Below are 13,381 nucleotides of genomic sequence, written 5' to 3'. Positions count from 1 at the left end.
GGCCCTCGGCCAAATCTAGCGAGAGTCGACAACCATTGGTCAAGGCTGGCGACCCTGGTAGACTCTCGTCGGCCCTTTCCGGTGATGGTGGGGCAGCGGCGGGGGACCTGTAAGCCCTCGCTGGTTTAGCGCTCTTTCCTCTTTTTTTTTTTTTCTAATCACGTTAGCGTTTTCCATTGCACAAATTGGACCGAGTTAATGAAATGACTTGATTGGATTTTTTGAAAATTTTATGACTTCCAATCCACTTATCTCTAAATTTGATTTGTTTGTGTGCGTGTGTCGATCACTTCATTCTCTGTTGTTTTTCTTTTGATAAAAAAAAAAAAAAAAAACCCGGGCTCCAACACTGGCACCCCAATTGGTCGCTGCCTCCACCATTATAGCCAATGGAAAGAACAAAAGGAGTGAAATTATACAAATTGTTGACGACCATCTCATTCTTATGCATTGAGTAAAACTCCAAATCTTTATAATAAAACATGAAATTTGCATAATTTTATTTCAATAATATTATTTGGTTAAGTGGTTGTGACTTTGGCTGGTGCTCGAATTGAACTGATCCCGATGCTCACTGCTGAGCCTAATGACAGCGACGGCATCGTAGCACGGCAAGGTAAGGCCGATCAACTAAGAAGAAAAAAAGGATAGAAGGAACGAAAAGAAAAGGTAGAAAAAAAGGTTATTCGATTTATTTTAAGTCATGTTGGCATTTCTAATTCCCCGATGATGAATGAAAACCTTGACATGGCATTTCATTACGTAGAAGCCCCACTTTGGCTTGTATTGTATAAGCTCGGACCCTTAATCAAGATTTCACTTTTCAAATTGCGAAAAAAATTCATAGTTAGAACTTATAATTTTCATAATCTGCCCCGAAATGGTATTTGACTTTTGAGTTGAGTAAATCTTGATAAAGTTCACTATATTTATGAGATAATATCACTCACACACACACAAAAAAAAACTATCTAGACATCATGGAACGAGCCAATTTTTGTAATTTCCAACTTTTACTTTTCTAGCTCTTTTGGTTTTTGACTTCTTCTGAATTTTTGAGAAATTAATAAAAAGAACTTAATTTAGTAAAAAATATATATTTTTAAAAGTTTGTAAATATTTTCAATAGTTTTGTAAAACTCAAATAATGTGTTTTTTTTTTATTTTAAAAAGGAGTCATAAGTGGAAGTAAGAAATGGACATCTTCTTCTGCTACTGCTGGACGCTCGTTGCATTCAGCTGCAAGCAGCAGTCGCCACAAGCGCCGCCCTAACGTAGCGGCGTCGAGGAGGTGGCGCTGAAAATGGACGACGAGATCGAAGAAGGCATGGTGGTGGACGAAGACGTCCGCTCGCCGGAGCGGCGGCCGCAGCAGCCGCCGGCGCCGCCGGAGCGCAAGGCGGAGAAGTCGCCGTACGAGATGCTAAGAGAGACCAAGAGCTCGGTGGAGGAGATCGTGGCTCAGATCCTCTCGATCAAGAAGCAGGGCCTGCCGAAGCCTCAGCTCAGAGAGCTCGCCACCCAGATGTTCCTCCACTTCGTCGCCCTCCGCCAGGTCCTCGGCCCTCGCCTCGCGGTTTCCGTTTCCTTGCCTAGGGTTTTTGCTCTCGCTTGGCCTGGAGTGGCATTCTTTTTTTTTTTTTTTTTTGCTTTGTTTTATGCGGGTGCTGTTCTTAGTTTGATTTGGGAGATGAATTGGAATGCGATGGCGGCGAGATTTTGTTCAAGGTTGGAGGTTGATTCTGTCGATTGAGGAAAAAGTAGAGGGCTTTTGTGCTAAATTTTGGAGACAGGTGTGGTTACTGAGGGGTTTAGAGTCAGGGTTTTGTGGAGGAGATTGCCCTTCGTTTTGTGGTCGTGCCATTGCAGACATTATCTGGTTGTCCTTGATTATTTGCTATTTTACGAATGGGTTCGCAGTGATACGATGGAATGTGGAACCGAGGACCAGCTTCTGGTTGTAACTTGGATGCAAGGAGGAGGAGAATGGCTTGTATAGGGAGCTTTGCAAAGTTGGAGCTTTCATAGTCCTGTTTCACCAATCATCCGAACTCCCAAGCTAATTTTGTGAGCGGTATTCTAGAAGTTGATGTTTAGGATGAGTTTAGTTGATTCTATTCTGGTCTTGATGAGATGGAAACTGACTGTTCTTTGTAGCTGACACCAGGAAAGATTTCGTGGGATTTGTTTACAATCAAGAGTTTTTAATTACATAGTGCTATTGGAAGTTGTGTGGAAGACGTGAAAGGATTCTCCAGCAAATTCTTTCAAGCATTGGGAGAGAGGGAGTGGTAACATATGAAGTTCAATATCAGAACTTTTGAGGTAGATAATATAAATATTATAACAAGGAAAGATCGAGCTCATGCTTGTGAATTGAAAAGGAAACAATCATCAGTGCTTCCTTAGTGTAAGGCTAGTAATTGTACCTCTTCTTTATATCCTTTGGCCCTAGCTTAATTGGGTCTCATTTTTATCGCTCCCATCTTTTTTCTTATGCTTTTGTTTTCACCTGATCCCGATACGGATTGAAGATAGAATGGCTATAGTGCATACGTTCAGTTGTGCTGATTTTTTTGTGGTGACTGACTTATTCTTATGTTGCACTACATATTTGATGATCTTGATAAAACTTGATTGTTTCGTATAATTTGATTTGTTTTCTTAACAGGCAAACCGCTCAATATTGTTAGAGGAAGACCGAGTAAAAGCAGAAACAGAGCGAGCAAAGGCACCAGTAGACTTCACAACCTTGCAGCTGCACAATCTGATGTATGAAAAGAGTCATTATGTAAAAGCAATTAAGGCATGCAGGGACTTTAAATCAAAATATCCAGATATTGAACTCGTTCACAAGGAGGAATTTTTTCGTGATGCACCTGAAGAGATTAAAGACTCAGGATCCCATAATGACGCGCACGATCTGATGTTAAAAAGGCTTAATTTTGAGCTCTTCCAGGTGACTCTGATCATTCTGCTGTCTGCAATACTGTAAATAGACTTGTGCATGGTTTTCGTAATATCTGATGGTACTAGTGTAGTAGTTTTTTCTACGCAGACTGTTTACAGTCAGCTTTTGATCACTTATTAAATTTACTGCTTGTTCTTTTGTAATTTATTGGTTGCATAATTTTGGTGAAGAATCATTTTTCCGGTGAATTTTGTTACCGAACATGGTCAAGCACTGGGAAGGCTAGTGCAGTCAATGGAATATTACCATGTTAAGAGTTTCATATTGAATCGGTTAAATGTCTTAGATAGTCGGTTGGAGTATTGGGACGAGTTAATTCTCATTTTCATGTTTTGTATGACCCGTATTACTCAAGTTGATTAGAGCGTTTAACTTTGATGTCAAGTCTGTTTGCTTCTCAACAATATTTAAAAGCCTGGCTAGTGAAAGTTTTCTCTCGTGATGATCAATTTGCTAAAAGCCTGGAAAGGTTTTCTTATTTTATCTTTGTGCTATCTTTCTTCCTCTGGTATAGTTATTGTCATCTTCTTTATTGTTCTTTTTCCCTTATGCATGTTACATCTTGTTGACAATCATAAATAGACTGAGACAGAGTTTATTACTTGGAACAGCGTAAAGAGTTATGCAAACTTCATGAAGAATTGGAAAAACGTAAAAAAGGCCTCTTGGAGACCATTGCTAACCGAAGGAAGTTTCTCTCTAGCCTTCCCTCACATCTAAAGTCTCTTAAGAAAGCATCCTTGCCAGTGCAGAACCAATTAGGGGTTCTGCACTCAAAGAAGCTGAAGCAGCATCACTCAGCAGAGTTGCTCCCACCACCTCTATTTGTGATTTACTCGCAGTTAATGGCACAAAAAGAAGCATTTGAAGAAAAAATTGATGTGGAGATAGTTGGAAGCATGAAAGACGCTCAATCCTTTGCACGCCAGCTAGCCAACAAGGACCCTGGTAATTGAGAAAGATATTGTCCATTGGTTTTATACTTATGTTATTAATGATTTTTCCTGATTTTATTGGGGGAATTCATCATCCCAAAATGCGGAGATAATGATCAATATAATTGATAATGTTAGAAAGTTCAACAAAAATGTTTAAGCTATTACATGAAGGGACACTACTTGCAAAAGACCTAGACAACGCTGAGATAAGCGATGTTGGATATCCTAATGAACTCTCGAGAGCAAATTGGATATATAATGGCGCATGTAATGGGTGGATGGGGAATAAGATGTTAAGAACCGCACTGATGAATTTTTAAATGGGTCATGGATAAATGAGACTTGGCTTTGAAAACTAGAAAGCCCAACTTAAAAGGTTAAGCTATTAGGGGGATGGACGCTATATGGAGGTTACGAGGTCCATAAAAACCTTGTAGATAATCCATGTGGGATTCTTTAACAAGTTGTACATAGAGCAATGTATTGGTAGCTCACTACAACTGTTTGACAAGGTATTCTTTACTGCTGGAGCTTGCAAGTAATTCTACTTGATTATGTGAGACCATATAGTTTGCAAATCCATTAGCCATGAGTATGCTGTCTCTCTGAGGTGCTTTAAGTAGTTAGTTTCAAACTAGCTTTATCTTCAGACCCAAGGCAGAAAGGGATCTAATCTTATGTGCTTTGATGGTCCAGGCATGTCTGCCAACTCAGACAGCTCAAGGTTGGATGATGATGCCCTTGACGAAGATGATGATGGGCAGAGAAGGAGAAAAAGGCCAAAGAAGGTTCCAGTCAAAGAGAATCTTGAGCAGACAGGGTTTTATCAAGTTCATCCCCTGAAGATCATCCTTCATGTATACGAGGATGAAGCTTCTGATCAGAAGTCTTCAAAACTTGTAACATTGAAGTTTGAATATATGTTGAAGTTAAAAGTTGTATGTGTTGGAATAGAAGGTTCCAATGATAGACCAGAAGATAACATCTTGTGCAACTTATTTCCCAATGACACCGGGCTCGAGCTTCCTCATCAGGTATGTATGTCTAATTATAGTTCTTCCAAAAAGCAATTAACTTTGTTTCTAGGACTAATGTCCTTCATGTCTACATGTTTCGGACATTCTCATCTTCCCTCTAATTTGATGTATTTGGTGTGATTACGATGCAGTCTGCCAAGCTAGCCGTTGGTGACACCCTTACTTTTGATGAAAGAAGAACTTTACGTCCATATAAGTGGGCCCAACATCTAGCAGGAATTGATTTCTTACCAGAAGTTTCACCATTGCTTACTGGCCATGAGAATCCAAATGGTGACATTTCCAAAAGTGAAGTTGTTGCATCTGGTCTTTCACTATACCGCCAGCAGAATCGTGTACAGACAGTTCTGCAGAGAATTCGGTCCCGAAAGAAGGCTCAGATGGCTCTTGTGTGAGTCAACATCTGTAGGATCTGAATCTTGGATCACCCCTGAAGATAAGATAATGAGTTTTCATTGGGTTCCAAAAGTTTTGAATTCTAAGTAACTGTTCTAGTATGGATCCCCTTGGCTAGGATTGTTGTTGTCATCATTTGGCGAATATGGAACAATGAAAATGCTGATTTTGCCTTAATTTCCTATCGCATATATACTTTCTTTAGTCTGAGTTACTTCTGCTGAGCTGTTTTGGGTTTGTGGAAGCATTTTCTTATTACAATAATTAGTGATTGTTCCCATTGAATCTTGTGAATATTTTATTTGGTTACAGGGAACAACTTGATGCACTTGCGAAGCTCAAATGGCCTGCACTAAATTATAAAAGTGTTCCATGGGCCACACATTTCCTGTCATGTAATTTGCACGGCTGGTCATCCATAGGCTCTGTCTCTAGCGAGCCTTCAACTTTAGCTGTCGTTGATGTGGATCAGGTTCCAGAGCCTATGGATGCCAATCCTGATGGATCATCTCGTAAAGAAAAGAATGAGCTAGAGGCTGCAAGTGAGGATGGGGAGCTTCCATCTTTTGCTGTTGCTGCATCTGTTGCAATTGATACTAGAACTCCTTTCAGGGGTTCCGGCCTTGAAAACTCGAGGCAGCTGGCTATGATTTCAAAAGGCATGTCCCCAATTAATAGGGCAAAGTCACTGAGTTTCAAGAAACAAGATGAGGATTTAGATCTCCTGTTAGACACTGATAGTGATAAAGATGAACCTCCTAAATTTGAACCAGAGGCAGAAAATGCAGCTCCTTCTGAATGCTATGAGGTGGCAGATAATTCATGGGTGAACTGTGGGGTCAAAGAGTTTCTTCTTCATCTAACAAAGAAACTAAATGCAGATGACCAGAATGTAAAGCTGGAAGCAAAGGTAGAGTTATATTTATTTAGAATTGTTCACATTTACTAGGCACTCAACATCTAGTGCCATGCTCTTTTACCTGAATTTTTTGAAGAGAACTGAAGAAACTTTTGTTAAAATATGAGCGTGAGTGAACATATTTCCTTAAAGGACTGGTGGGAAATTCTAGCAGTTTTTTCAGTTCCCAAACTACGTGAGAAACTTTGCTGCTGTCTGTGTCTGGTCTTCTATTTCTTTTACTTACTTGAATGCCAAATTTGATAATGCCAGATTAAAGTAAGCATGGAATATCCACTGAGGCCTCCACTTTTCTCATTAAGTCTTTACCCTGATTTGTCTGGAGGGAATCATTGCAAGATTGACGATGTTGGGTGGACTAATGAACTTCGTGCCATGGAAGCAGAGGTAATGCACATTTCCGTAATGAAAGATGCTAGTAAAAGTCTACCTGCAGTGACATTGGAGGCATCTGCTGCTGTACTTGCTGTGCTTTTTCTATGGGTAATTGTATGTCTTGCGTATAATGATGTCTTGGCAATACCCATTTATTTACTTTCTAAAGAAATGGATGTACATCTTGCAGAACTTTTCTTTTTTGTGGCGCTGTATTATAAAGGTCATACATATGCATGTTTAGTCATACACTTCAGGGACTTGTGCTCTTGTCATTACCGATATACTGGTCATGACTTCATAATTTTGTGTATGTTCTCTACTTCACAAATATCTTCAATATTTAAATTAGATATCTGCCTTTGACTATATCATGTTGGATGTTACAGGTCAATCTTCACATGGTAAAGATGCTGCCTTTGGTCCATGAAAACTATATTTTAGCTCATCAAGTTCATTGTCTTGCTATGTTGTTTGACTATTACATGGACGAGATATCTCTGTCTGTGGAAAAAAGAGAGAGCACTTCCATCGTTGATGTTGGTTTGTGCAAACCTGTCAGTGGTATGCTTCTTTCTAGATCATTCAGAGGACGGGATCATAGGAAGATTATATCCTGGAAGAGTGCAAAATAGTTCACATGAATCATTGAGAAAAAGCTCACGTTTGGATCAGCGGAGGACACTGACTTTACTACTACTGTCTCTGTCTGTGCTGTATTCAGTTTTATTCAGTGTTATCAAATTCATTGCCATTTAGTACCATGGGGACAAAAACATTTTTTCTATCTCCTAAAAGTAGGCAGATGGCGAGCAAATGTTCCTTTGACAGAATAGAATACCATTTGCTGTAGTAGTGTACGATATTTTTTCAGCCCATTGTTTGAATGAGGAAAATTTTTGTCACATTTTAGAGTACTTCCTGTGTGGATGTTAAGCTGTTTTTTAATCCGGTTCATTGATGTCAAACTCGGTGGTGATAGTCCGCATTTCATTCTGCGGAAATGGTTCAGAATTCTTGTAGCTGTCGAAGGTAATATGGCAGGGTATATGTTGGTTCAAAAGAGACTTAGGATATGCAACTTTTCCTTCTCTCTTGTGGAGCTCTCATGACGGCGTCTTGCCGTGATTCTCTATTGCACCTTAATCTTCTTAGCCCTCGTGTCTTCAGAAATATGATTTGCTTTTCCTGAGGATCAGATGTTTGGAGAAGTTTGAAGAACCTTTTTATTATTTTGGTAACAGTTAACTTTACAATTTGAGATCTTGCTGGAACAGTCTGCTGAACATTCAAACCGAGTTGAATTGGCAATTTATACTTTGAGCTCTAATTCTACTCGATTTCTAGCGAGATTGAGCCATGTGGCATGTGCGCACCCAATTTGATTTTGATAACCAATTTATCAAATCTCTGATCCAAGCAAAACTCTAGTTTTGTGAAGTTTGCTTCTCTACTTTAGATTTTATTTTGAAATATTTAGAGACTGAATCTTTAAGTTGAAGAACAAATTCCTGCATTCAAGTTTGAAAAGGATTCGACCAAAAAACAGTTTTAAAAGTAAAAAGAAAATTTGCATGTTTTGAACCTTTAAGTTGGTGGAATAAATTCACGCCTCTTAGTTATAAAAAAGAAAAAAAATACTAGAAGTGATATACTTTTGTGGATAAATGCATTAGAAGTCCTAAAATTTATCGTGAAAGTGTAATTGAGTCCTAAAACTTTTAAAAAGTGCAATTAAGTTCTAAAACTTGTTACGAAACGGCAATTGAGTCCTAAAAATTTTAAAAGGTGCAATTAAATCCTAAAACTTGTCAGATTGGTCTAATAAACTTCTTCAGTTTTTTGCCCTTTCTGAAAGTTTTGGGACTCAATTATACTTTTGTGACAAGTTTTAAGACTTAATTGCACTTTTTGAAAGTTTTAAGACTCAATTGCACTTTCATGACAAATATTAGGAATTTTATTGCACTTATCCCTAACTTTTATATGATATTCATTTCGGAGCCAAAACTTTTCAAGCGATTACTTCAATATCATTTTGGTAAAAAATCGATCACTTCAACGCTATTGTCGATTTGAGTTATTAGAAAATCAGAAGTGGCTATATTTTAATATTATCCAACTGAAGTGGCTCGTTGGCAAAGTGAAGTTTGCAAATAGTGTGAAATGACGTCATTCAGCCATTTGTTTGCCTCGAATTAACAAATTGAGGCTAAATCCCAAATGTTCTTCAAACCCTGAACCTCAATTTAGGAATGGGGCCAAAATTAAAGTCATTTCCAGCGTTCTTGAATGGCTTGAATGAGTCTTCTTCACCACTCTTGCGTACTCTCGAAAGCTGAAGAAGAGCTGATGATACCCAGGAGACTTGCTGAATTGTCGTGGTGAGCCAATAGAGATTGAATGGAAGTGTCCATTGCTTCTTTCAACACTAATTGATTAAGCGGATATGACAACTATGGAGCTCGTCTCTTTCTCAGGAAGCCGTTCGTTCGTCGGTGGCCAAATCTGTCCGTTGGAGCTTGTGGGTATCCTAGTTTTAACCATGGTTATGACGAAGAATCAAGAGGTTAAAGAGGAACAGAGAAAAGAAATGTGAGAAAATTCTGAGAAGAGAGAGGGAATCGATTAGGAGTAGGAAGCCGTTCGTTCGTTGTGGCCAAATCCGTCTGTTGGAGCTTGTGGGTATCCTAGTTTTAGCCATGACTATGGCGAGAAAATAAGAGGTTGAAGAGAAGAGAGAAGAAAGGCACGAATGTTATAGGAAGAGAGACAGAATCGATTTCTTCAAATGTCGTCTTGGACTTCCAATCGGCACGTCATTTCATCCATTTTCCACTTGGCACTTGATTTTTCTTTTTTAACAAAAAGCCATGTCGGACTTATGACTTCAATAAAAAAGTCTTGTAGAACTTTTTGTTGAAATATGTCAGAAGCACTTAAGTGGTTATTTTTTCACTGATGTGGTACTCAAGTGATCACTTGAAAAGTTTTGATATTGAAGTGAGTGCCTTACGAAAATTATGCCACTTCAGTGTCCTTTTCCCGTTGTCTATGTGTATATAAATTCTATTTTGAAATGTCTCTAAACTGAATTTTGGGAAAATTACCAAAATAGCCATAGATCTATTACAATTGTGCCAATTTAGTTTTAAACATTTTTTTTGAGCCAATTCAGACCTGGACGCCTGCCGTCCGATCAACACTAACGTGGCAATTTTTTTAATAATGTTTTTCCTTTTTTTTTTCTTTTCTTTCTCTTTTTGTTTTTTTTTCTCTCTTCATCTTCAATTGGCGATTGGCTAGAGGCTGGGGCTGGCGAGAACGAGCCTCGCCAGATCTGGCGAGAACGAGCCTCACCAGATCTGGCGAGGTCTCATTGTCGCCATCGCTGGTAAGGCTCGTCCTTGCCCAGCAACGGCGCAACAGTGAGGACGAGCCCTCGCCAACGATGATGAGGACGAGCCTTGCCCGACCTCGTTGTTGTTGGGCGAGGTCTCGTGATCTTGTGCTATCCCAGCAAAGGTCGGTTGCCCGTCCTCATCCAGCAACGACGAGAACGAGCCCTCGCCAGCGACGGTGAGGCCGACGTCGACAACTGGCTAGAGGTTGAAGATGAAGGGAGAAAAAAAAAAGAACGAAAGAAAAGAAAAAAAGGAAAAAAAGTTAATAAAAAAATTGAAAAAAATAAAAAAAATATTTAAAAATTGCCACGTCAGCGTTGGCCAGACGACCGGTACCGGCGTCCATGTCAGCACCGCCCGGCCAAAATTGGTTAAATGAACTTAATTGGCACAAACGCAAAAGGTTTAGGACAGAATTAGAAAAAAAAAGGTTTAAAACTGAATTGGTACAATTGCAATAGGTTTAAGACTGTTTTGGTAATTTTCCCTTGAATTTTGCATCTAAGTTGAAAAAGAAAAATTAAAATTTTAATGTAAGAATATTTGAATAATAATCTAAAAACTTAAGCTTATGGGTTGTTGTTGCTTAGACCAAAGCTTGATGTGTGACGGGGAGATTGTTTGGGTATGCGGCTGGCTTATGAAACACGCGGCTTATGTGGTTGGCGTCGTAGTATTAGGCTGCCAGCTTGCGAAAATAATTACGCATCGATAAAAAAGCCACCTCTATGAAAAATGCTCGACTGGGGGATGCGGTTGGGGCGATTGGCATCAAAATACAACTATCGTGGAATGAACTTGATTAAGTGTATCGTCATATGAGACTTGTGCAAGCAGAAGAAACTGTTGGAGAACTATGGGAAATCGGATCCATCAAATGCTGTGAAAGTAAAAGCCCCCTTCCACGAGATTACCACCAGATCAATCTTCAGGGCGTCTTCACGTTATGAGAAGATGACGACCTCCATTGAAGCACATCCGGACAAAGCAAAGAAGTGTAATTGTAATAGCCCGAATTTCGATGTAATTTCGGGATCAATAAAACTGATATTAATTCGCATTTCATTTTAGTAAGTCTCGCCCAGAGCTGATCACTCTCGGGATACTAACCAATGGAGTATGGCTAACTAGAAAACTGTACGTGGACCGGGGACCCTATCGTGAAACGGACACCGATCACGAGAGACGCTGAGGGAATATTTTGGGCCAACGTGGGCCGATCGTAGGAAAGGGTAATGGATTGGGTTTGGCTAAGGCCTACGATGTATAATAGGGACGCAGGTGATTCTGCAAGACCGAAAGTACACGTGGCCAATCAGTCCTGAACTTGAATCGAATGATCGTGACCTTTGTAACTAGTGATAATTCCTCATTCCCTCAATGATCGAGACCATTACGATATGGATAACCCTAGGTCGATACGCGTAACCTCTAAACAGCCGTCCGTTAGTGAGAGACCTTGAAGTTGAAAGTTTAGCGAGTTTTGTTCACAGAATTGGGCCCGGATTTCGGTATCGATTTTCGAAGGCTTAAGAGACTATTTATTCGAAAAGGGGTTGTCACGCCCCGTACCCCACGAAGCGTGAGCATCCCACCTTCGGTCGATAAGTTGGCTGCGACGTCCCAGGAAGCGCCGCCGACCCATACCCATCAGAGATCAAGCACAAGCGGAAGCATAAAATAAACAAACCCAGACAATTACAGTATGAGCCGAGGATAGCCATACAATAAACACCGTCATAGAAAATAATTACACATTTGTTTTACTATTAAAAACCATTTGTACAACATTTACAGGAACACACAAAAACTACACACGATTAGCAGCCACCTGGTCAAAAAGGGATAAGCGGCTAGGGAGGTCAGACTAAACTAGGGGAGAGGGCGACAGTTCAAAAAGTAGCGGCCCTCATTGCTAGCTAAGGACACTGGGCGGTCCTAAGGCTCCCAGTCAGGATCGGACGACTCGGTGGGATCATCTGATAACTCCTCGGAGGCGTCCTCGCTAGACCCTGACTCCTCCGAATCCATAGCTTGAGCTCGCTCGTCCTCGGAGTCCAGCTCCAACTCTGGGTCAAGGTAAAGCTCAATCCCTTCCTCATCCGATCCCAGCTCTGTCACCTCTCCGTCCTCCTCATCGTCCTGCTCCATGGCCTCGGGTTCGCCATTCTGGTCCTCCTCCATCCGTTCAGGGTCCTTTGCTATTACCTCGGGCTCCTCGTCCATCTCCTCCTCCTGCCTCATCCATTCGGGCGTGGCCTCTGGATTGATCACCTCACCACCCGCTATAATCGGCTGCATCAACCCAACACTATCGACTGGGATATCGAAGGTCCTGAGGGGCTCTCCCTCATTTCCAGCGGCATCCTGGTGGCACCATGCCACGTACTCCTGCTTCTGATAATAATACTCGCCTATATTCACAATCACTTCGGATCGATATCTCACAAAAGCCTCCCCCGTTTTTCGAGGGATAGGTACTGGTATATTGCTGGATCTGCAACGGGATCCCAAAAAGAGGCGGTGGCCTCTCCATTCTCACGGCCGGGGGTCTGAAATGTTTCGGTTTACACAACCGTGAGACGAATCTCAATGAGTTGAACCCCTAAACCTAGGCGAGGCTAGCATGCAATCTCCTGACCGGAAACAAACATTTAAAATCATAACACAACCATAATCATACAATTCTCTGACCCTGCAGGTTAGACAGTTCAAAATGTAATAATCACGGGACATACGTGATACATATTATCACACGTACGCCAATCACATGCTCACACACCGAGTCTCACACACTCTCATGCCAATCAATGCATGCAAATGTCATTGACATGTCATGCACATTTCTTTGGCCCACACTGGCATACTTGCCCAATTAATTATTATTACGACTCGAGTCATCAATTTTTCATGGCCCGGTGCGTCTAGCCTGCTTCAAAGTGCATAAGGCGCAGCAACCGATCTGGCCCGGTGTCTACAGCTTGCTTCCAAAGTGCATGAGGCGCAACACGTTTCTCCTGCGAACGAGCACGCTTCAAAGTGCATGAGGATGGTCGTCTTCCGGACGTACCGGGCATCGTCCTGCTTCAAAGTGCATGAGGACGGTATCGACCCGAAGGTCCTTAGGTGATCACACAGCTCATTATTATCTGAACCCAGCGTATAACACTTCAGGGTATTTTAGGTGATCACATGCTCATGGCAGACACGCATTTATTTCATCACATGCCTTACTCTTGGCATACACAATGCGTGTCCATGTTATGCAATGCAATGCACCACGAGCACCAATATAATTCAGACACCCAATGTCACAACACGTGCTTAATTGGCCCAATTAA

The 13,381-nt window shown here is 40.9% G+C and overlaps 1 protein-coding gene across 1 annotated transcript; it reads left to right on the top strand.

Annotated features, from left to right (window-relative positions):
• The first annotated feature begins 1,196 nt into the window (after positions 1–1,196).
• Positions 1,197–7,543, top strand: LOC115680805 (THO complex subunit 5B). Its single transcript, XM_030604641.2, has 8 exons — positions 1,197–1,555; positions 2,672–2,959; positions 3,583–3,919; positions 4,606–4,943; positions 5,078–5,337; positions 5,655–6,252; positions 6,514–6,648; positions 7,026–7,543. Exons 1-8 carry the CDS (start codon positions 1,304–1,306, stop codon positions 7,269–7,271), a joined length of 2,454 nt encoding a protein of 817 aa, XP_030460501.1. The 5' UTR covers positions 1,197–1,303; the 3' UTR covers positions 7,272–7,543.
• The last annotated feature ends 5,838 nt before the right edge of the window (positions 7,544–13,381 follow it).

Source organism: Syzygium oleosum, unplaced genomic scaffold (assembly GCF_021117445.2).
Source record: "Syzygium oleosum isolate NSW1041296 unplaced genomic scaffold, Sole_v2.1 Sole_v2.05, whole genome shotgun sequence".
Lineage (NCBI taxonomy): Eukaryota > Viridiplantae > Streptophyta > Magnoliopsida > Myrtales > Myrtaceae > Syzygium > Syzygium oleosum.
The sequence above is the reverse complement of the archived record's forward strand: the minus strand, read 5'-3'. Positions and strand labels throughout refer to the sequence as shown.

Bases quoted from the DNA above. Each gene is read 5' to 3' on its own strand.
- LOC115680805 (XM_030604641.2), top strand. From the start codon at position 1,304: ATGGACGACGAGATCGAAGAAGGCATGGTGGTGGACGAAGACGTCCGC. The intron at 1,556-2,671 runs GTCCTCGGCCCT...TTTTCTTAACAG, and splicing joins ACTTCGTCGCCCTCCGCCAG to GCAAACCGCTCAATATTGTT. The intron at 6,649-7,025 runs GTAATGCACATT...TGGATGTTACAG, and splicing joins TTCGTGCCATGGAAGCAGAG to GTCAATCTTCACATGGTAAA.